Source organism: Saccopteryx bilineata, chromosome 6 (genome assembly GCF_036850765.1).
Source record: "Saccopteryx bilineata isolate mSacBil1 chromosome 6, mSacBil1_pri_phased_curated, whole genome shotgun sequence".
Lineage (NCBI taxonomy): Eukaryota > Metazoa > Chordata > Mammalia > Chiroptera > Emballonuridae > Saccopteryx > Saccopteryx bilineata.
Genome location: NC_089495.1, coordinates 30,817,189 through 30,841,085, shown reverse-complemented (window position 1 = coordinate 30,841,085; position 23,897 = coordinate 30,817,189). Strand labels below are relative to the sequence as shown.

At 33.2% G+C, this 23,897-nt stretch overlaps 1 protein-coding gene across 1 annotated transcript in view; it reads right to left on the bottom strand.

Moving 5' to 3' along the window:
• Nucleotides 1-23,897, bottom strand: part of LOC136309276 (disintegrin and metalloproteinase domain-containing protein 5-like) — a 114,709-nt gene that overhangs the window by 72,652 nt on the left and 18,160 nt on the right. Inside the window, exons 3-4 of the mRNA XM_066237504.1 lie at nt 6,761-6,897; nt 2,322-2,517 (exon numbers count right to left, since the gene is read on the bottom strand). Coding sequence (XP_066093601.1) covers nt 2,322-2,517; nt 6,761-6,897 — 333 coding nt within the window. The remainder of the gene's footprint in view (nt 1-2,321; nt 2,518-6,760; nt 6,898-23,897) is intronic.

Genomic DNA, 23,897 nt, shown 5'->3' with positions numbered 1-23,897 from the left:
TTTTATTGGTAAGTTTAATCCATTTACATTTAGTGTAATTATTGACACTTGTGGGTTCCCTACTGCCATTTTATAAATTGCTTTCTGTTAATTTTGTATCTAGTTTGATTCTTCTCTTTTGTTTTTCTATCATTTGTTTTTGTTTGTTTGTGTTCCATACTTCTTTCCTCTGTTGCTACCTTTTTTAAGTCAAGTGTTTTTGTGGTGGTTTTTTCAAGGGTGGTTACCATTAAGTAATGAAAAGGGTACCTACCATATTCATTGTAGTACCCTATCTTATAAGTATTTCTGCACTTCATCATCCTTTGCTACTGTTAATCTCCATCCTCTCCCCCCTTTTTTTCCTTTGTTGTCACAGTTTAAGTTTGGTTTTATTGTGTTCTTGGTGGAGCTGTTACTTGTGGTGTTGTTTTCTTTTGTTCTTTGAATCTGGTTGGAAAACCCCCCTTAGTATTTCCTGGAGTGGGGGCTTTCTGTTGATAAATTCTCTCATCTTTTCTGTATTTGTGAATGTTTTTATATCTCCTTCATACTTGAAGGATAGCTTTGATGGGTATAGTATTCTTGGCTGAAAGTTCCTCTCTTTCAGGGCTTTAAATATTGGGGTCCACTCTCTTCTAGCTTGTAGAGTTTCTGCTGAGAAATCTGATGATAATCTAATAGGCCTTCCTTTATATGTTGTACTCTTCTTTTCCCTGGCTGCCTTGAGAATTTTTTCTTTGTCATTGGTTTGTGTCATCTTTATTATGATGTGCCTTGGAGTGGGTTTGTTAGGGTTAAGAAAACTTGGTGTTTTGTTTGCTTCTTGAATTTGAGGCTTTAGTTCCTTCCACAGGCTTGGGAAGTTCTCGTCTATTATTTGTTTGAGTATATTCTCCATTCCATTTTCTTTCTCTTCTCCCTCTGATATACCTATTATTCTTATGTTATTCTTTCTGATGGAGTCAGACAATTCCTGTAGGGCTATCTCATTTTTTATTATTTTTGAGTCTCTTTCTTCTTCTCTCTGTTGTGCCTCAAGTTGTTTGTCTTCTATTTCACTAATCCTATCTTCAATCTGGGCTGTTCTGTTAGCTAAGCTTGTTACCTCGTTTTTCAGCTCATGAATTGAGGTTTTCATTTCTGTTTGATTTGTTTTTATAGTTTCAATTTCCTTAGTAATATATTCTTTGTGTTCATTGAGTTGTTTTCTGATCTCCCTATATTGCCTTTCTGTGTTTTCTTGTATATCTCTGAGTATTTTTAAGATTTCTATTTTAAATTCTCTGTCATTTAGCTCCAAGGCTTCCAATATGTTAAGTCTTTTCTCCATAGATTTTTCCACATCTATTTGTGTTACCTCTCTTTCTTTTGTATCCATAATATTCGATTTCCTCTTTCTTATCGGCATCTGAGGGTGGTCTTATTGATAGCACGCAGGCGCACTCCCTCGCGGTTTGAATGAGCGTCGCTGTGGTAGCTTCCTCCACACCCTCATCTCTCAGATTCAAGTGATAACAGTCCTTTTGCTTTCAGTTTGTGTGGAACTCCGGAATGCTCTGAGGATAAATTTTTCTGTTTCTAGTTGATAAATTTGTTGTGATTTAGGGGAGAGCTGTCGGACGCGCTTCTCACGGCGCCATTTCCGTGACGTCACCTCACAATTGCTATTTCTAAGAATCATCATATGGCTGATTTGTTGTCAATACTTCCTTAGTTGTCTTCCATCTTCATTTTGGTTTGATCTTTGTTACATATGCTTTTTTATTGAATTTATTGGAGTGACATTGGTTCACAAAGGCATACAGGTTTCAAGTGTACAACTCAGTACAACATCATCTGTATATTGCAACACCCCAAGCAAAGTCTCCTTCCATCCCCATTTTATTTTTTACAAGTAATAGATTTCATCTAAAAATATTTTAGTTGGTATCACCTGTCAATACAAATATTTATTTAACTATATTATCAAACAATACATTTTGCTATCCTATTGATAATAGTCTAGAGTCTTCAAATATTCTTGTCTATTTTTGTTACTGCTTATTGTTAAATATATTTCTTCAACTCCTTCAATTCTCTTTGTGGTCATTAATTCTATTGGTAGCTGATGCATACACTGAAGAATGTCAGAGATAGTGTCTGAAGACAAACACTACATTAAGAACCTTTGTTCTCCATTTCCAAAACCAGCAAAAATTAGGAGACTTAAAGGCTGCTATTTTCCTTAACTACTGTTCTTTTCTAATTTATTTTTCTAAATGTGCAAGTTCTTATCTTCATTTCTACCTATAATACACATATATAGAAATTAAAAAGGTTTTGAAAACATTTTTCCTTACCTTTGCAGTGCCACAATCACACTGTTCACCTTGTTCCAACACTCCATTGCCACACACCTTCTTTGTAACAGGTTTATGTTTGTAAACAGGTGTAACAGAAAAGGTATTATGAAGACATTCGAGGTCATAATTTGAAGCAATATATTTAAACTCATCCAAGCTACAGACGCTAAATTCCTTTACACCCAAAGAATGTCTAAAATATTAAAAACATGGATAGGATAAAAATTATTGCTATATATCTCTATATTACCTCTAATGAACAGGATTTTCAAGAGAGATTTAAAGAGCATTATTCTTCATGGGGAAAAAAGCACACTTTAAAAACTATTTATTGCATTGTTAATATGTTTAACACATTTTTTAAGTTTCACTAGGAAAATTCTTGTAATGAAAAAACCAGAACTTCTTACTTACTTTGTCAGTATCAAACAACTGAATTTAAAATTTTTGGCTTCAGTATTTAATGTCCTTTTAATTTATTTACCATTATTTTTATACTTTTCTGTAAGTGACAATATGAATACATTTAATAGTATATTTATTAATAGTATTTATTATTACTGTTTATTAATAGCAACTTTAATAGCAAATTTTAGGGCTTTTTTTCTCTCCATAATTAAACATTTTTCAAATAACAATCTGTCGTTTGAGCTATACTATGGAAGGGCAGTAGGAATACCTGTCCCGAGAGAATAAAAGCTGTTTGCACTTTGGTAACACCTCAGTCATCAACTAAAACACTAGAAATAATATGATTTAAGAGACTATGACTATGTCCTAAAGATTGAGCAACTTTTTCTGTAAAGGGCCAGTTAGTAATTATTGTTCGCTAATACACTGTATAATCTCTTGGAACTAAGCAATTTGCCACTGTAGCGCAAAAGCAGCCATAAACAATCTGTAAATCAATAAGCCTGGCTGTATTTTAATTAAGATTTCATTTACAAGACAGGCAGCCAGCCAAACTTGGCCCATAAATTATTGTTGGCTGACCTCTGCCCTATATTAAAATCTACTTTATATTAAATCTAACAGAGCCTAATTCAAGCTCTGACAGGATCCCCAGAGGAAACCAAGTAGGAAATACCTTGATTTTCTATATATCCATACTAATAAAGCATAAAAGCAAGCAAATAAAATACAAAATGATTAGCCAATAGCTGAATCGCCTAATAAGAAAAGAATCAATGCTTTTCAAGGAAGGTAAGAGAATCCAAGCTTTCTATGTATTATCAGCAATGTCTAATACATTATAATAGAAATCAATTATATCAACACTGAAATGGTCCAGGTACAAGATTTGACATCAAAATACTCAAAAGGAACTGATATTATATATTCAAATAATTAAAGAAAAGTGCTTAGTTAATTCAGAGAAATTACAGTCTTTTACAATGAACACTCAAAGTATAGTATGCATTTTAAATTTATATAAAATTGTAGAGCAATGTAAACTAGCAGCAATAATAGAAATCAGATTATATGTTGCCCAGCAGAAGGCTAGAAGGTAGAAAGACTGCAAGGGTCACAAAGAAACTTTCTGTGAAGAGAGAAAAGTTTCATAGTCTTATTCACAAACTGTGATTCAAATATTTATATAAACTTGTCAAAATTCATAACTTGTAGAAAAACTACATATCAATAAAATTGATTGTTTATCATGTTTATAAATAAAACACTCAAACATATGGTGAAAATATTCTTCTGAGAAACTCACAAGGAAGAAGAGATCAATTTATTTTTCTACTTTTTGTTTTTATAAAACTTTAAGACATCATAAATTCAAAAATCAAAGGATAAATTTAATGATAAATATCATCAGTTGATTAAGTCATTATTTGCAGCATATTTACTGAGCACTCTTCTGGGAAACTGTTAGTAAAAGTAGATCAACTGCCTGCTAGGAGCAAAAGGTATGAATATTGAGGAATAAACATGTGAAATACATCAGAAAGTTACTGGAATGAAGAATAAATATAAAACAATAATGTACAGAGGAATAAAAGACACTATTTTTAAAAAGAGGACATATTTTTAGAAGTATAACTAACACTATACTTATGATTAAAAACTGAATGCTTTTCCCTTATGATTGAAAACAAAGGAACTGGATGAAAAAAGGTGAAGGGATTAGCCAAAACACATATATACATAATACCTACATACAGACAAACAGGGTGACAATAGCCAGGGGTTAAGAGAGGGGACAGTAGGGAGAAAAGGACAAGAGACTGGGGGGAAATGAGGATGGAAAGAGACCTTGCTTGAGGAAAAGTGTGTGTAGATGATGTTATATTGCAACTTGTATGGGTTTAGCCAATCATGTCATCTCAATAAATTAAAAATAAAGTTAAAAAATATTAGATAGCCAGATGAGGGCTAATCCATGAAACAAGAATAAATAATGCTCAAGATGTACCTTTCTATCCCTTTTTCAAGAATGACATGACTTAGCCATAAAAGGTCTAGGCATCACTAATTATGTTCACATTCCCAAGGGGTAAATCAAGGCTTATTTATTAACTCTGTGACTATGGCAAATTACTTAAACTTGTTGTGCCTCGGTTCTCTCATCTGTAAAATGGGAATGAAGAAGACAGTACCTAACTCTGAGGGTTGCATAATATTTAAGAGAGTTTATAATGAAAAAAAAAAAGACTGAAATCAAGGCAAGGAAAGAAAAAAATAAAACTCTATTTATTCACGAATGACAAGATCTTGTTTACAGAAAATATTAGAATCAAAAAATAAAATCTCCTGGAACTTTAAAGTATTTAACAAGTTTGCCCCACACAAAATCTATTACAAAAATCAATTATATTTCTAAGTACTAGCAATAAACAACTTGAAAATAATATAAAGTAAACAATTTCATTTATGATAAAAACAAAAGAATACTTAAAGATAAATTTAACAAACCAAGAATAAGACCTATAAATTGTAAAATATAGTTATAGTTAGAACAATTAAAAAAGATCTACATAAGTGAAGATATATATATACCATAATCAATGATCAAAATATTCAATATTATTGAGATGGCAATTCTTCCTAAATTGAGCTATGCAATTAAACAATGCAATACTTTTCAAAATCTCAGAATTTTCTGTAAAAATTAAAGAGCTGATAATAAAATATATATAAAAATACGAAGGACCTAGAATAGCCACAACAATTTTAGAAAAGATAAAAAACTTGGGTACTTGCACTACTTGGTTTCAAAATTTACTATAAAGATGTAGTAATAAAGGCAGTATGTTTTTCCTTAAGTATAGACATACACATTAATGACATAAAATAAAGATTCCAATTAAAAATCCATATATATATATATATATGGTCAATTGATTTTTGAAAAAGTTGCCAAGGTGATTAAGTGAAGGATATTATGGTCTTTTTAAGAAGTAGTATTGAAATAATTGAAAATCCATATGGCAAAAATAAAAATAAATTTAAACTCATATAATAATTCAAAATGTATCATAAAACTGAATAAAATAGCTATAAAACCATGATTCAGAGGAGAAAAATGATGAAATGTACTTCATCAATATTAAAAACATTTTAAAAATGCATTATAAGAAGGAAATGATGTATCTGATAGCCAGAATATATAAACAAGTCTTACAACTCAGTAAGAACATGAAAATCTTTTTTTTTTTATTTTTAAAAATTGAAAACAAAAAAAGGTTTGAATAGGCTCTTCACCAAAGAAGTTATTCAAAGCTACTAAGCATAAAAATATGTTCAACATCATTAGCTTCTAAGAAGATGTAGATTAAAGTCAATATGAGATAATACTACATACACTAAACTAATTCAAATTAAACATACTGAACATACTAAGTCTTACAACCAAGACTAGCTACACAATTGGTGGAAACTTATTCAAAATGGAAATAAGGACCCCTTGTTTATAAAGCAAAGGCAAAGTATTATTAGTGATAGTAAAATTAAAGGTTGTTTCCTTTCTCCAACAGTCTCTGAATGGATCATGATGTTATTTATTTGCAAATTAATGTTTTTCTAAATAAAAATCTTTAACATGAATTGTAGTATTCATCCTTATACTGTACAATGCCAGTTTAAATGCAAATCATTTAACTTTATGCAGAATCACCTGAAATTACACAATTCATCTGGCTTGTCCCTAGAGGGAGCTTTCAAGTAGGCCAGGAAAAAATATATGATATGTAAGCCAGACTTTGAAAGGTAGAAAGGAGGAAGTTTCCCCAGGTATGGAGTGCTGGGGAGTTTTGGACCTATTTCAGTATTTGTCTCTATCTGCACTTGAAAAGGATGTGTTTTGGCAGTTGTGGAATATAGAGCTCTATATTTAACAGTTACTTGAGTTTGATTAATAAAAATGTAAAAGTTCTTAACAAAATATATTCTTAAAAAGGAATATGCGTATTTCATAAAGAAAATGATCTTACACTGCTTCTGGTGACATTGTACAAACATCTACTGAACAATAGCAGATGTCAGGGTTGTCGAAACTCAATCCCACATGAAGGCCAAGCAACTGCACGATACTGACAGTATATGACTCCAAAGATGAACCCTCTGGATACTAAATATAATAAAAATAACAGAAAATGATTCAGATAAGAATCCTACTTAGGTATCTTTTAAAAAAAAAGCAATGCTTAGTATAATAAAAAAATTAGTATATGAAATCATTTTTAAATGTATTAATACATCCAAGATAGCTATGTTGATGCAATTTTAGTAGTTATTTTAGCATTTGTATGACAGACTTATTAAACATGGATAAACACAAAACTTAATTTCAAAATAATATTAATGACAACAACTATCTTAGCATCTTAAATACCACATTGTATTGCTTTTTGAATTATTTTAAACAAAATGCTTTAAGCTTTTGTTTAAAATCAAGCTTACATTTTCTTTGTAGAAGGCAGTCTCTAAAATGGGTCTCAATGATCCCTGCCTTCTGCTATTGAAGTTCTTGAATGTAAGCTGGACTTCTTGGCATACTTTTAGTTAACTTACTATAGCAGAAGTGATGGATCATCATTCTTAAGATAAATTAGAAAAAGACTGACTTCGTGGATTCTATGTCTCACTCTCCTTACTCTGGGGAAAGCCAGCCAGCTATTGTGTCATGAAGTAGACCTATGCAGACATCCACACAGCTGAGCTTGGAAAATAATTTTCTGAGGTCTCCCAATGGCCATGGGACAGAGCTTGGAAGTAAATTCTCTGACACTTTGATTTCACTCAGTAAGCTGGCTCCTAGCAACTTAAAACAGAACTGTGTTGTTTACATCTGCTAAAATTTGGTATAATCAGTTATACAGATAACTAATACACCTTCATTAAGTCTTGCTCTCGTTGCTATCATTTCCAGTTTCTTCACATAGATGTTTATAGTAGCTTTAGTCATAATTGCCAAAATTGCTAGCAACCACAATATCCTTCAGCATGTAAACCGATACATAAACTGTGGCCCATTTCAGACGAGGGAATATTATTCAGCACTTAAGAGAATTACTTATCAAGTAATGAGAGGAAATGGAGGAACCTTAAATGCATATTTTTAAGTGAAGGAACCCAATCTGAAAAGGCTATATACCTTATAATTCCATATATATGACATTCTGAAATAATCAAAATTATGGAGACAATAAAAAGATCTGTAGTTGCTTGTGAGGAGGGAAAAAATTAATAAGCAGAGCACAGAGGACATTTTTGGCAAAGAAATATTTTATGCTACCTGTATGACACCATAATGGTGGTAATATATATTCTAAACCCATAGAATAGACACCAAGATTGAACCCTAAGGTAAACTATAGACTTTGAGTGATTTTGATGGGTCAATGTAGGTTCATAAAAAAAGAAAAGAAAAAGAAGAAAAAATCCTACAACCCAAAGACCTCACCGGCTTGCTTGTTACCAACCAAATGAACTGAGGCAAAGACTTATCGTAACTACCTACATCCTAACTCTGGAGCCCCAACCTCAGGCACAACTATTTTAAAACCTGATACCTTATTAACAACTTACAACGAAGTTCGGTCATATGATTTAAAATATATGTACAACATAATGCTTCTGATCACCTAATAAGGCAAAATCTTAAACTGTTGGACACTTTTGATCCAGCCATGCCTAATTTGGGCTTTAACTGTGCTAGTCACACTCGGGCATAGATATCAATATTGCTTTTGTTAGTTGTGTACCTATAAGCCCTTTGAGTTAAGTGACATTTATAAGTCAGGGTTCCAAGGTCAGGCCCAATAATTCACATTATACACAGTGTATGAGCATCATTATAATACCACAGGGCCACAGGGAAAAAAAACTACATTAACTCGAGAGGGTATCAGCTTGAAAAGGATACCCTAACTCTACATCTCAAACAACTTTGCCTTGACTCAGGATCTCACTGCTAGAGATGACATCACCTCAGGTGACAGCACTCTTGACATCTCCCCGTTGTAGAAAACTTTATACCCTCCACCAGAGGCAACTTCATCTCAGATACGAAAAAATCCACCATAAGCATGCTCATGGACTGCCTCTCCTATGGCACAACTGTACATAAGATGTGCTGGTTCCCTTACTTTTATATTAAGGACTCTACTGTGTTTCCTGAGCTCACTCTCTGTGTAGCACATGAAATTGGTATTCCTACACTCTATCTAAAGGAAAATCTGGTCAAGGTTGCTAATATTTGTGCCGTTCTAAGAACGAATGAACATTACTGTTTTCTCTAATAGTCACCTTTCGCAGATAAGTGAACCTCTTGACCCCTGGGGAAGACCATTCACCAGTGCCTTCTCCTTCTGTCCTCTCCAGCTTTCTACCACAACCTCCCATGCTGCATGTCTGACCATGATCATCACAACCACCTCTTCCCTTTGTTTACATACAAATACCACTAATCATTACATATACTCTACCAAACTATTAATTGATATTTTCCAACAACAGCAAATGCTTGATTTACCACTTTGAGACAAAAAATGCACAAGGATAGCATTGTCAAAACAAGAACACATATATAATTTATATGCATTTAAACTTAATTAAACTTAAATGCGTATAAATTATAAGTATGTAAAATATTTTTATATGTATATAAATTATATACATATATAAATATATATATAAATAAAAGTTAACTTTTTTTGTATGTGTAAATTTTTCTGAAGTAAGAAGTGGGGAGGCAGAGAGACAGACTCCCACATGCGTCCAACCAGGATCCACCAGGCATGCCCATTAGGGGGTGATGCTTTGCTCCTCTGAGGCATTGCTCTATTGCAACTGGAACTATTCTAGTGCCTGAGGCAGAGGCCATGGAGCCATCCTCAGCACCCGGGCCAACTTTGCTCCAATGGAGCCTTGGCTGCAGGAGGGGAAGAGAGACACAGAGAGAAAAGAGAGGGGGAAAGGTAGTGAAGCAGATGGGCACTTTTCTTGTGTGCCCTGATCAAGAATCTAACCCAGAACATCCACACACCAAACCAATGCTCCACCACTGAGCCAACCAGCCAGAGCAACAAAAATTAACTTTTAACACAATTTACAACTTCACAACAATATTGTTAGAAACCCCAGAAATTTCAGATCTATTTCCTTAGTTAATGCCATGGTCTGATCTAAAAGAATTCCTTAATTTTTTATCGAGTTTCTCTCTCTTTTTTTTTGTGACAGAGACAGAGAGGGAGAGACAGAGAGAGGGACAGATAGGGACAGACAGACAGAAAGGGAGAGAGAGATGAGAACCATCAATTCTTCATTGCAACTCCTTAGTTGTTCATTGATTGCTTTCTCATATGTGCCTTGATTGGGGCTACAGCAGAACAAGTGACCCCTTGCTCAAGCCAGTGACCTTGGTCTCAAGCCAGCAACCTAGAGCTTCAAGCCAAAGACCATGGGGTCATGTCTATGATCCTATGCTCAAGCCACCTACCCCATGCATAAACTGGTAAGCCCCTTCTCAAGCCAGCAACCTTGGAGTTTCGAACCTGGGTCCTCTGCATCCCAGTCCGATGCTCTATCCACTGCACCACCACCAGGTCAGGCTTTTTTTTTTTTAGTTTTTTTTTAGTTTCTCTTTTTTACTCTCACAATAAAATGTGTTCTGTGCTGTTTAATGCAATTTATGACCTACTCTCTTAAAGTCTCCTTTTTTATTACTCCAAAGGTTCAATAGTACATCAAAGCATAACAGGGCTGCCTAACCAGGTGGTGGTGCAGTGGATAGAGTGTCCGACTGGGATGCAGAGGACCCAGGTTCGAAACCCCAGGGTTTCCAGCTTGAGCACGGGTTCATCTGGTTTTAGCAAAGCTCACCAGCTTGGACCCAAGGTCACTGGCTCAAGCAAGGGGTTACTCGGTCTGCTGAAGGCCCGCGGTCAAGGCACATATGAGAAAGCAATCAATGAACAACTAAGGTGTTGCAACGAAAAACTGATGATTGATGCTTCTCATCTCTCTTCGTTCCTGTCTGTCTGTCCCTATCTATCCCTCTCTCTGACTCTTTCTCTCTGTCTCTGTTAAAAAAAAAAAAGCAAAACAGGGCTAATTGAGTTAATGACGTCCTTTATTTTCTGTATTCTGATGCTTTGATATCTGGGGCCTTTCTAATCCTGGAAAACTGTTCACTCTAGGCTTACCCAATTCCTTGAGACAGAAAAAGACACATCTGCAAGTTCCACCTTTCATATGAAAAATATTCAAATCAGAGCCCACATATCCTACCACCTGCTTTATCAGGCTCACATACTCTAGTCTAGACCATTAGCCATCTGCCAAAATTACACCACAACCAGGCATCAGACAACTAGAGATAGAGTCTATGTATCAGAGCCTGCCAAAATTTTTCAAGTTAGCCAATCCTAGACTCGCTCATCTGCCTTGCCCATTCCTTCCCAAGGAAACCAAAACAGACGTTCTTGTTCATGTTTTGCTCCATCTTCTTTTGCTTCCTGACCAACCCTAGTACTTACTTCTTCCTGCATGACATTTTCATGTCTGTATGTCTTTCTTAATTAATATAAACAAATCGCAGATAATCTTTAAGAACTTTCAAGCTAGATTAGGTTGTTCTACTTTAGTTCAGTTAGTTTAGTCTAGTTAATTCAAATTTGATTACAACTAATTTAATTGCAAATATATACTGTAAACTGTAGGACAACTGCCTAAAATTTTTAAACATATAACTAATATGCAAAAGAAAGGGAAATGCAATAATGTAAAATGTGCAATTAAAACCACAAAAGGCAAAAGAAGAGAGAGGAAATTAAAAAGACAAAACAATGAACAATGATAATAGAAAATAGAAAAAAATCAACATCCATTTATATAAAAAAAAACTCTCAGCAAAGTGGGTATACAGGAAACACACCACAACAGAAAAAGGGCCTCATGTGACAAGCCTATAGCAGACATAATACTCAACATGAAAAGCTAAAACTTTTTCCTCTAAGATCAGGAAAAAGGCAAGGATGCTCACTATCATCACTTTTATACAAGATAGTACTGAAAGTCCTGGCAAGACCAATTAAGTAAGGGGGAAAAAAGCATCCAAATTGGAAAAGAAAAAGTAAAGTAATATGACATAATATTATATATATTAAAAAACCCTAAAACCAAAAAAGAAATTAGGAGTAAAATTCAGATTCAATAAAATAGCTGGATACAAAATTAATACATGAAAGTCTGTTGCATTCTGTACACTATTAAACTATCAAAGAGAAATTTTAAAAAGCAATCCCATTTACAATGGTAACTAATGAAAGCAACAATATATTATGAATAAATTTAAGCAAGAAAGTAAATGACCTCAACTCTGAAAACTGTAAGATACTGATGAAAAAAATGAAAGATAACACAATAAATGGAAAAATATTCCATGTTAGGGGTTTAAAAGAATTAATGTTGTTTGAGAAGGATAGGAATCAATTCTTCTCTGAATGTCTGGTAAAATTCACTGGTGAAGCCAGGTGGGAGATTTTATTTTATTATAGCTTCAATTTTATTAGCTGTAATCAGTCTATTCAGATTCGGATTCTTACCTAAAGATTCCACCAAAAGACTACTAGAACTCATAAATAAATTCAGAAAAGTAGCAGGATACAAAATATCCAGAAATCAGATGCATTGATTACTATGAAATCACACTACCTGATATCAAACAATAATACAAGGGCACAGTAATCAAAACAAGTAGTGTAATCAATATATCTGATTTCTGATATATCATTGCACAAATGATATATCAGAAAGAAAAACTAAGAAAAAAATTCCATTAACAATTGCTTTAAAAAATAAAATCCTAAAAATAAATTTAAACGAGGTCAAAGATCTTTACTTAGAAATTTATAAGGCACTGAAGAAACTGAAGAAGATACAAATAAGTGGAAAAACATTCCATGTATATATATAGGAAGAATAACATTATTAAAATGTCCATATTACCAAAGCAATCTATAGTTTGAATGTTATTCTTATCAAAATACCAATGGTACATTTCATAGACTAGAACATATAATTCAAAAACTTATATGAAAACACAAAAAATCCTAAATGGCCACAGCAATCTTAAGAGAGAAGAAAAAAATTGGGCAAATCACACTGATATGAAACTATAATACAAGGCCACCGTAATCAAAACAACACAGTACTGCCATAAAAGCAGACATACAGATCAATAGAACAGAATAGTTATCCCAGAAATCAACCTATGCCTATATGATCAATTAATACTTGACAAAGGATGCGAGAACATACAGTGGCATGAAGACAGACTATTCAAGCACTGGCTGGGTAGCTCAGCTGGTTAGAGTATTGTTCTGAAGCACAAAGGTTGTCAGTTTGATCCCTGCTCAGGGCACATACAAGAACAGATCGATGTTCCAGTCTCTCTCTCCTTCCCTTCTTGTCTCACTAAAATCAATAAATTTTTAAAAAGACAGTGTAGGCCCTGGCTGGTTGGCTCAGCAGTACAGTGTTGGCCTGGCACATGAAAGTCGTGGGTTCAATTCTTGGCCAGGGCACATAGGAGAAGCACCAATCTGCTTCTCCACCCTTCTCCTTCTCCTTCCTCTCTGTCTCTTTCTTCCCCTCCTGCAGTCAAGGCTCCATTGGAGCAAAGTTGGCCCAGTTGCTGAGGATGGCCCCATGGCCTCTGCCTCAGGCATTAGAATGGCTCCAGTTACAATGGAGCAACACCCCAGATGAGTAGAACATCGCCCCCTGGTGGGCATGCCAGATGGATCCTGGTTGGGCACATGTAGTGGTCTCACTGCCTTCCTGCTTCTCATTTCAGAAAAAGATAATAAATAAATAAATAAATAAATAAATAAATAAATAAATATGACAGTCTTTTTAATACATGGTGTTGGTAAAATTCAACAAATAACATGCAAAATATAAAACTAGACCACCTATTTATTCAATATACAAGAATAAATTTGAATTAAATAATTATATATTGGACTTGAAAACTAAAAATTCTAGAAGAAAACATAGGCAGTAAAATCTCACACATTTCTTGTAGCAATATTTCTTCTGCTATATCCCCTTGGGCATGGAAACAAAAGAAAAAACAAAAATGGGACTATGTAAAACTAAAATGTTTTCTGTACAGCAAAGAAAACCATCAACAAAATTAAAAGACAACCCCCTAAATGGGAAAACATATTCTCCAATAGATCTAATAAGAGATTAATCTTCAAAATTTATACAGAACTTATGAAATTCAACACCAAATAAACAACGCAATTTAAAAATGGGCAAAGGACCTGATAGCCTCTTTTCTAAAGAGAACACAGACATGGCAAATAGACATATAAAAAGATGATCAGTCACTATGCATCACAGAAGTACAAATTAAAACCTCAATGAGCTATCATTTCACAACTGTATTCCACTGTTTGTATGTACCATTTCTTCTTTATCCAATACTCCATCAACAGACAGTTTGGTTGTTTCCATGTCTTGGCCACTGTGAATAATGCTGCAATGAATATGGGGTGCATGTATCTTTACATACTAATGTTTTTTAGTTTTGGGGGTAGTATCCAGTAGAGAAATTGCTGGGTCATATGGTAATTCTAGTCTTAATTTTTTGAGGAACCACCATACTTTTTTCCATAATAGCTGTACCAGTTTACATTCCCACCAGCAGTGAAGAAAGGTTCCTTTTTCTCCATAGCCTCTCCAACGCTTGTTATTACCTGTCTTGTTGATAACAGTCAATTGAACAGATGTGAGGTGGTATTTCATTGTAGTTTTGATTTGAATCTCTCTAATAGCTAGCAAAGATGGTCAACTTTTCATATATCTGTTGGCCATTGTATGTCTTCTTGGGAGAAGCATCTGCTCAGGTCCTTTCCCAAGTTTTTTAACTGAATTGTTTGCTTGTTCATTGCTGAGCTTTGTTAGTTCTTTATACCCTCTATAGATTCAATCCAATTCCTACCAAAATTCTAATGCCATTTTTCACAGAATTTGAAAAATAATGCTAAAATTTGTAAAGAACCACAAAAGACCCCCAACTCGCCAAAGTAATCTTGAGAAAGAAAGAAAAAAAAAAAGCTAGAGGCATCACACTTCTCATTTTTAAACTACATTCCAGAACAACAGTAATAAAAAAAGTATGGTATAGTCATAGAAACAGATGCATAAACCAATGGAACAGAATAGAGGACCCAAAAATAAACCTGTGTATATACAATCAACTAATATTTGACAAGGTAGTCAACAATACTCTATTGAGAAAAGATAGCCTCTTCAATAAATGGTGTCAAAAAACTGGACAATTGTATGCAAATAATTAAATGGGACCCTTTATCTATGACAATTCACATCAAAATGAGTTGAAAATTTAAATATAAAAATTAAAAAATAAAGCTTTTAAGAAAAAATATAGTGAGAAATCTCCTTGACGTTGGTTTTGGCAATGATTTTACAGATATGATACCAAAACCACAGACAAAAGCAAAATTAAGCAAGTGGGACGATGCCAGTGGAAAAGGTTATGCACAGCAAAAGAACTAATCAATAAAATGGAAAAGCAGCCTACAGGATGTGAGAAAATGTGTGCAAATTATACATCTGATAATGAGTTAAATCCAAAATGTAGGAAATTTGATAAATTAATATATAAAATATAGTAATCCATATACAATTTATTAACAAACCAAATAATCTGATTAAGAAATGGTCAAAAACCTGAATAGACATTTCTCCAAAGATTTTAAATGGTACATTAAGAGCTTCTCAATGTCACTATTCATCAGGGAAATATAAATTAAAGCCACAACCTCAAAGCCATAGCTATTAGAGTAGCTACTATTAGAGATAACAAATGCTGGCAAGGATGTAAAGAAAATGGAATTCTTGTGAGCTGTTGATGGAAATATAAATTGGTACAACCACTATAGAAAACAGTATGTGGTTCCTGAAAATATTAAAAATAGAACTACCATATGAGTCAGAAATTCCACTTCTTGGTATATATCTGAAGGAAATAAAACCACTATCTCAAAGAGATCTATACTCTATGTTCATTGTAAATTATTTACAGTAGCTAAAATATAGAAACAACCTAAGTGTCCATCAGTAGATGAATAGATAAAGAAATTATGGTATTTATATATGTACATATGTGTGTATGTACACATGTATATATGCACATATATATGCATATATGCATATGTATATGTTTGTATGTGTGCATATATGTATAGAGAGATAGAGAGAGAGATAGAGAGATATAGATATAGATATATACTAATGACATGGATGAATCTTGAGGGCAATATGCTAAGTGAAATAAATCACACAGAAAAAGAAAAATGCTGTACTATCTCATTTACATATGGAATCTAAACAACTGAAGTCATAGAAGCAAAGACTAGATTGGTGGTTGCCACAGGTGGGGACTCTGGGGTGGGAATGAGTAAAAGTGGTCAAAGATACAAACTTATAGTCTGGGGATGCAATGTACAGTATAGTAACTGGAATAAGCAATACTGTATTGTATATATATTTGAAAGCTGCTAAGAGAGTAGACCTTAAAGGTCTTCACCACACTCCCACATACAAATAGTAACTATGTGAGATGACGAATGTGTTAACCTTACTGTGGCAATCATTTCCGAATATATACATATATTAAATCATTACACTGTAGACTTAAACTTACATATGGTGTAACAACTACATACCAGAACTGATCTAAAATCTGTCTCATCTGTCAATGGCATTTTGCTTCATTGTAGTTGCTACTGAAAATCAACCAACTGTACAAACTGGTCAATGTTAAAATCATAGTGCACACATCTTTTTCTGAAGCACTCTCAAGTTAATTCCCTTTCCTACTTTTTATATAATTTATTTTAAATGGAATATAACTCTGTAGTAACAGTTCATTCTCATTTCTCCCAGAAGACAGAATATGAATATTTGATATCTTTTTTTTCTACAAGTCTGCTCCTCCCAAACAAAAAGACTTAAATGTGATAATAAAAATTACCTTAAAATAGAAACAATAATGAATGTCACTTAATAAAAAAAGCAAATGAATATATACAAATTATTAATTTTGAGAGAAAAATTGATACATGTATTAATTAACATTAAATTTTGCATATATATAAAATAATTGATGCAAGCATACCACTGTTCGAAACAATTAAACTTTGACTTACAAAAGCCAAATAATAGGCCCTGGCTGGTTGGCTCAGTGGTAGAGGTCAGCCCGGCATGTGGTTCAATTCCCAGCCAGGGCGCACAGGAGAAGCGCCCATCTGCTTCTCCACCCTTTCCTCTCTTCTTTCTCTCTGTCTCTTTCTTCCCCTCCCACAGCCAAGACTCCACTAGAGCAAAGTTGGCCCGGGTGCTGAGGATGGTTCCATGGCCTCCACCTCAGTTCTCAGTTGCTAAACTGGCTCTGATAGCAGCAAAGCAATGCATGCGGAAATCTATGTCTCTGCCTCCCCCCCCCCCAACCCTGCTTCTCACTACGGAAAAAAATGCAAAAAAAAAAAAAAAAGCCAAACAATATTTTTTATTTTTAAAAAAATATGACATTATTATTAGTTCAATATATATAAATGTTCTAGTTTTTTAGTTAATTATATACTTTTTAATGTTTATACTTCAAAATTAGAAATATAAAAAACAATTAAAGATTATTAAACTATGTAATATATTTATTCATGCTTTAAAATATTTAGAAAATTTTGAAACAAGAAAATAATTAGAGCAAAGTGGATAATAATTACATACCAGAGCGACTCCTGCAGCATAATACTTATCACATATTTTTCCTTGATATGTGGCTCCTCTAAAAATCAAATGTTTCTTGAAGCTAAAAAATAAATATTTGCTCAAAATAGCATTTAAAGAGTGGTATTGTTAATGATAAATATCCATAGCAACAAACATTAGTGAGTTATTAGTATGTCCTAAGCACCACACTATTCTGAATTAAGATAACTAAAACACATTTTTCTCCTACCAACCACAGTCAAAGTATTTCAATATATATTTGTAAATTTTATATTTGATAAACACTCAGAAGTATAAGGATAAAACCTAACAGTTATGGCAAGTGCTAATGGTTGTACTAATGGTTGTAGTTTTTATTCCGGTCCCCTTTACATTTACAGCCCTGAAAATTCCATTTTCTGTGACTTCCTCATTCATTTATTCACTAAAAATAAATAGATTTTTCTGTGTATAAGATTCTAGATAGTGTAATAATTCAATATATTGATGTTATTAGATAATAAAAAACATAAAAATTAATCAGTTGGGAGACAAATAGGTAGAGATAACAGCTAGTAAATGTTTATGTCAGGCAACATCAAAGAAAATGTATCATTTATAATTAATGTCCTTAAATTATTTCAAAGCTTTTATGTAACTTCACTTTAATCAGGTTATTTTATGTCGGTAAACAAATGATTTTAAGTCTCACTTCACATTAGCTCATTGAGGACAAAGACTTACACTTACAATTTTTTCCATTCCAATCATGTCTACCAAATTTATAGAATACAGTATATATTAAATAGATGCTGTTGTTCATAATTAACATATGAAAGCATTTTGGATTATTCCTTTAATTCTATACAAATACAGATTACTATACTCACGCAAGTAAGTATGCAGTATGATAAGGTCGGGAGACATGTTGTGATTTCCATTCTAAAAATCTATATAATATTTCATTAGGATTTCCTAAAGTAGAAATTTTGTTTTTATTTGACCAGATTTCTATGGCAGATATTATAACAGTCAGTTTTAGCTGAGTAAGCATCTAAAAAGAGAAGATAAATAAAAATTTTAAGTAAATTTGAACATTTTATAAAAATATATTCAAAACATTTTATTCAGTATTTTGATTACAGAAATTCTTCAACAGCACAACTAATGCTATACACATCAATACATATTACATATACATTTACAAAATATATAAACAAGAGAGTTTTTAAAAAACTCACGATGTTAACGAGTCCAATTATCTGAATAACCTTCTGTGTTACAGCCTTTATGTCAGAGCCCATGTAATCAAACTGAAAAATATAAATTATTTTTTAAAACTACAGGTTTCCCTTAGTATATCATATACTCTTCATATATATAGTGTACTACTTTCTAAATAAGCTATAGAACTACATTTCAATTGAAATCTAAGAAATAAATAATGATGTGTAGGATTTACAAAAATAAATCATATAATTTATATAATTAATAAAAATAACATAATTTTGTTTTTTAGTCTTCTTTTCTCATATATTTTTTGAAATCTTTAATAATAGTTTTAAAGCTTTAAATTTTCAATTAAATTTATTGGGATAACATTGGTTAATAAAATTATACAGGATTCAAGTATACATTTTAAAAAGTACCTGTCTAGTTAAGTTTGTAGAGCATGAGACTCTTAATAACATGATTTTAAGCAATGTTCAATACACTTAACTTATGTCATTAATTATTTACAAAAACTGAATTATAACTTTTTAAATGTGGTATTTCATAAATGAATGGGACTATATCAAACTAATAAATTTTGTACAGCAAAAGAAACTGCCAACAAGACAAAAAAGCAACCAACCAAATGGGAGAAGATATTTTCAAACAACAGTTCCAACGAAGGGTTAATATACAAAAAATATATAGAGCTCACACAACCAAACAAAAAGACAATCCAGTTAAAAAATATGGGCAGTGGACCTAACAGACACTTCTTCCAAAATGGCCAACAGATATTGGAAAAAATGCTCAACCTCGCTAGCTATTAGAGAAATGTGAATCAAAACTACAAGATACTACTTCACACTTTTTTTTTTTACAGAGACAGAGTGAGAGTCAGAAAGAGGGATAGATAGGGACAGACAGACAGAAACTCAGAGAGATGAGAAGCATCAATCATCAGTTTCTTGTTGTGGCACTTTAGTTATTCATTGATTGCTTTCTCATATGTGCCTTGACCGTGGGGCTACAGCAGACTGAGTAACTCCTTGCTCAAGCCAGCAATCTTGGGTCCAAGATGGTGACCTCGGGGTCTTGAACCTGGGTCCTCCGCATCCCAGTCCAACGCTCTATCCACTGCGCCACCGCCTGGTCAGGCTACTTCACACCTTTAAGAATGTCTTATTATCTCAAGACAATAACAAGTGTTGAAGCGGTTGTGAAGAAAAAGGAACACTTTCACTGCTAGTGGGAATGTAAACTGGTACAGCCACAATGGACCATAGTATGGAAGTTTCTCCAAAAATTAAGAAGAGAATGACCATACAACCCAGCAACACCTCTTCTGGCTATCTACCAGAAAATTTTGAAAACATTTATTCACAGAGATGTATGCACCTCCATGTTCACTGCAGCATTAACCACCATTATTCACAGTTGACAAAAGACATGGACACAACCAAAACATCTTTTGATAGATGATTGGGTAGAGAAGATGTGCATATATACAATGGAATCCTACTCAGCCATAAGATGAAATATTGTGTCATACTAAGAGAAATAAGTCAGAAAAATTTAAAAACCATATGATTTTTCTCATATGTGGGATATAAAACTGAAATACATAGACACAGACATTATGATGGTTACCAGAGGGAAGGGAGTTGAGGGGTTATTAAAGGGTAAACTGAACCAAAAAGAAAGTGATGGAAGATGATTTGACTTTGGCTGGTGGGAACACAATGCAATACATGCATACAGATCATGTACTGTATTATTGAAATAGACACCTGAAACCCTCAGAATCTTATTAACCAATATCATCCCAAAAAATTTAATAAAAAATTAAAAATCTGGTATTTCAAAGTGAATTTGTTTCTAAAGTAGAACATATAGTTGCAAATGAAAAACATATGCCTTAAGAGTGAAAATCCTTATTGAGAGAGGTTCACTTTTAAGTGATTCTAGATACTGTGCTCAGACACATCTTTTGCCATCACTATGTAACGCATGTTCTAATTTCCTTTTTATTTCAATAAGCTCTATCTATGTTTACTTAAAAATGCCAGGACAATATTAAATCACAATGGTAACATCAGGTATGTAAGCTTTGTTCCTGGTTTTTTACTGGAAAACTAAATGTTTCATCACTAAGTGGTGTTCCACTTAGGATGACTATTCTAGATCATGTTAGTAACACTATTTATAAATCTTCCTATTTATTAATACTTCTATAAAAATGGTGTTGATTCACTGTGAGCTTGTTTGAAGCATGACAAAATGATGATTTTCATTTTTTGACCTATTGATGAAATACATTTTGTTAATATATTACTTGATATTTCACCATTATTATATCTCTTGATCAAATATTCTATTACTATAATATCAAAATTAATGTAACATTTTGTTTAGAAGTTTGTATCTTTAGGAAACATGGGCTTGCCTGACCTGTGGTGGCGCAGTGCATAAAGTGTCAACCTAGAATGCTGAAGTCGCCGGTTCTAAACCCTGGGCTTGCCTAGTCAAGGCACATACAAGAAGTAACTACTATAAATTGATGCTTCCCATTCCTATCTGCCTTTCCCTCTTTCTATCCTCTCTCTAAAATCAATGAATAAAATCTTAAAAAACAAAAACATGGGTCTGTTGTGTGTGTGCACATAGATTTTTGTCAAAATCAAGCAAAGCAAAAAGCTACTAAAATTAAGTTGAATGTTTTTCCTATATCCTATAAATGTATTAACATATGAATTATGTCTTTCTGAAACATTTTTAGAAACTCTCTTTTAAACTACCTATTACTGACACTGGCCATTGACCAACTCACATTTTTTTTTCTATTCTTTTTAAATATAATTGACATATAACATTGTGTAAATTGAAGGTGTATGACATGATGATTCAAATTATACTAAGCAACAATAATCAAAACAGCATGGAATTGGCAGAAAAATAGACACACAGAACAAGGGAACAGAATTGAAAGCCCAGAATTAAAACCACATGTATATGGGCAAATAATTTTTGACAAAGAAGCCAAAAGCATACAATGGAGAAAACAAAGCTTCTTCAATAAAGGTTTTGGGAAAATTGGAAACCCACATTTACAAGAATAAAACTATAGTCTGCCCCCATGTACAAAAATTAATTCAAAATAGATCAAAGGCCTAAATATAAATGTGAAATAAAAATTACATAGAAACCTAGGTACTAAATTATAGACCTTGGTCTAAAAAGGGATTTTATGAATTTGACCCCAAAGCCAAGGGAAGTAAAAGCAAAAATAAACAAATGAGACTGTGTCAGATTGAAATCCTCTGCATAGCACTACCAACAAAAAGGCAATCAACCAAATGAGAGAAGATATTTGCAAACAACAACTCCAACAAGGGGCTAATAAACAACATAAAGAACTCACACAACTCAACACCAACTAGATAATCAGTTAAAAAAAAATGGGCAGTGAACTTGAACAGACATTTCTTCAAAGAACACATAAAAATAGCCAACAGATAAATAAAAAGGTGCTCAATTTTTCTAGTATTAGGAAATGCCCATCAGAACTACAATGAGATACCACTTCTTACTTGTTAGAATGGTTATCATCAATAAGACAAGTAATAATAAGTTTTGGAAGGACTCGGAAGGAAAAGGAACCCTCCTCACTCATTGCTGGTGTGAATGTAAACTGGAACAGCCACTACGGTAAACACTATGGAGGTTCCTCCAAAATTAAAAAGACCATGTGGGATATAAAACTGAAAGCAACAAATGAACAGACAAGAAAAACAAGCAAATAAAAACTCATAGACACAGACAACTGTGTGGTGGTTAAGAGAGGAAAAAGGGTGTGAGGGTAGTAAAGGGTAAAGGATATATGTCAAATATACAGAGACAAAAGATGATATGACTATGGGTTGTGGATACACCATGCAGTATGAATATCATGTATCATAGAAATGTATATGTGAAGCCTATATAAACTTAATAACCAGTGTCAACTCAATAAATCTAATAAAATGAAAAACAGAATAGAGTTACCCTATGACTCTTCTTCTGAGTACCTACTCGAAAATTTTAAAAACATTTATTTATAAAGATACATGTACCCTATGTTCACTGCAACACTATTCACAGTGGCCAAGACATGAAAACATGTCTTGCTTTTATTAATCTTCAACTTGGTTTAATTACAGTACCTGTTACCTATACATTTAAGAAAATCACATATATTTGAGTTGAAGTATCTTATCTTAATCACAGATTTCAATTTGTTCCATATTTATGAAACAAATGCTTAATGTATAAAGTTTTGCTCTCCCTTTACTGCTTTTTGTTTATTATATTAAAATTCTGATTACCAATTTTTAATTGTTTTGTAATTTTCACAAATATGATTTTAGAGTATGTGCTGTGTTTGTATATGGTTAATTTCACTATAATAAACACTCTCCAACTCTTTATTGAGCCATGAACCTCAATTTTGTTACCTCTGCCAACAGTTAGGTCCACACTCATTTGACTCATATTTACTTCCTCAGGAATCAACTAACTTCCTTTGGGAAAAAAACAATTGTTTTATAACTTAGGTCTTAAAATACTAATATCTAAGCATTGTATATCTAAACCTATAATGTTTTGTTTCGCTAACCCTTGTTCATTCTGACTAATTTTCTTACGGATTTTGAGTTTATACATGGCTGATATTAATTTGTAGGAATCTTTTTGAGGTTGTATTCCACCAGGGAGAAATACCATTTGCTTCCACTGAGAGAGGAGAAACCAGAAAAATGCAGAAGAGGGGGGCCAGCAATGTCTGTGATCTTACGCTCAAGCCAGTGATCTCAGTGTTTTGGACTGAGGGAGGAAGGGCAGACTGGGAAAAATTTGAAAAGTAACAAACCACAGCTGTGTTCCTTCTTATCAATTCCCTGAAATAAACTTACGAGCACCAGTAAGAAGAATGAGTTATGTGATAGTCAAGGACAGACCCTCCAGTCTCCTCTCTTACCCCCTCCCCTCCCGGAGACATAAAAGTCACATGGGTCTGCAAGCAAAGAAATCAGGCACTTGTCACGTGAAAGCTAAAGCTGTAAAGGTAGG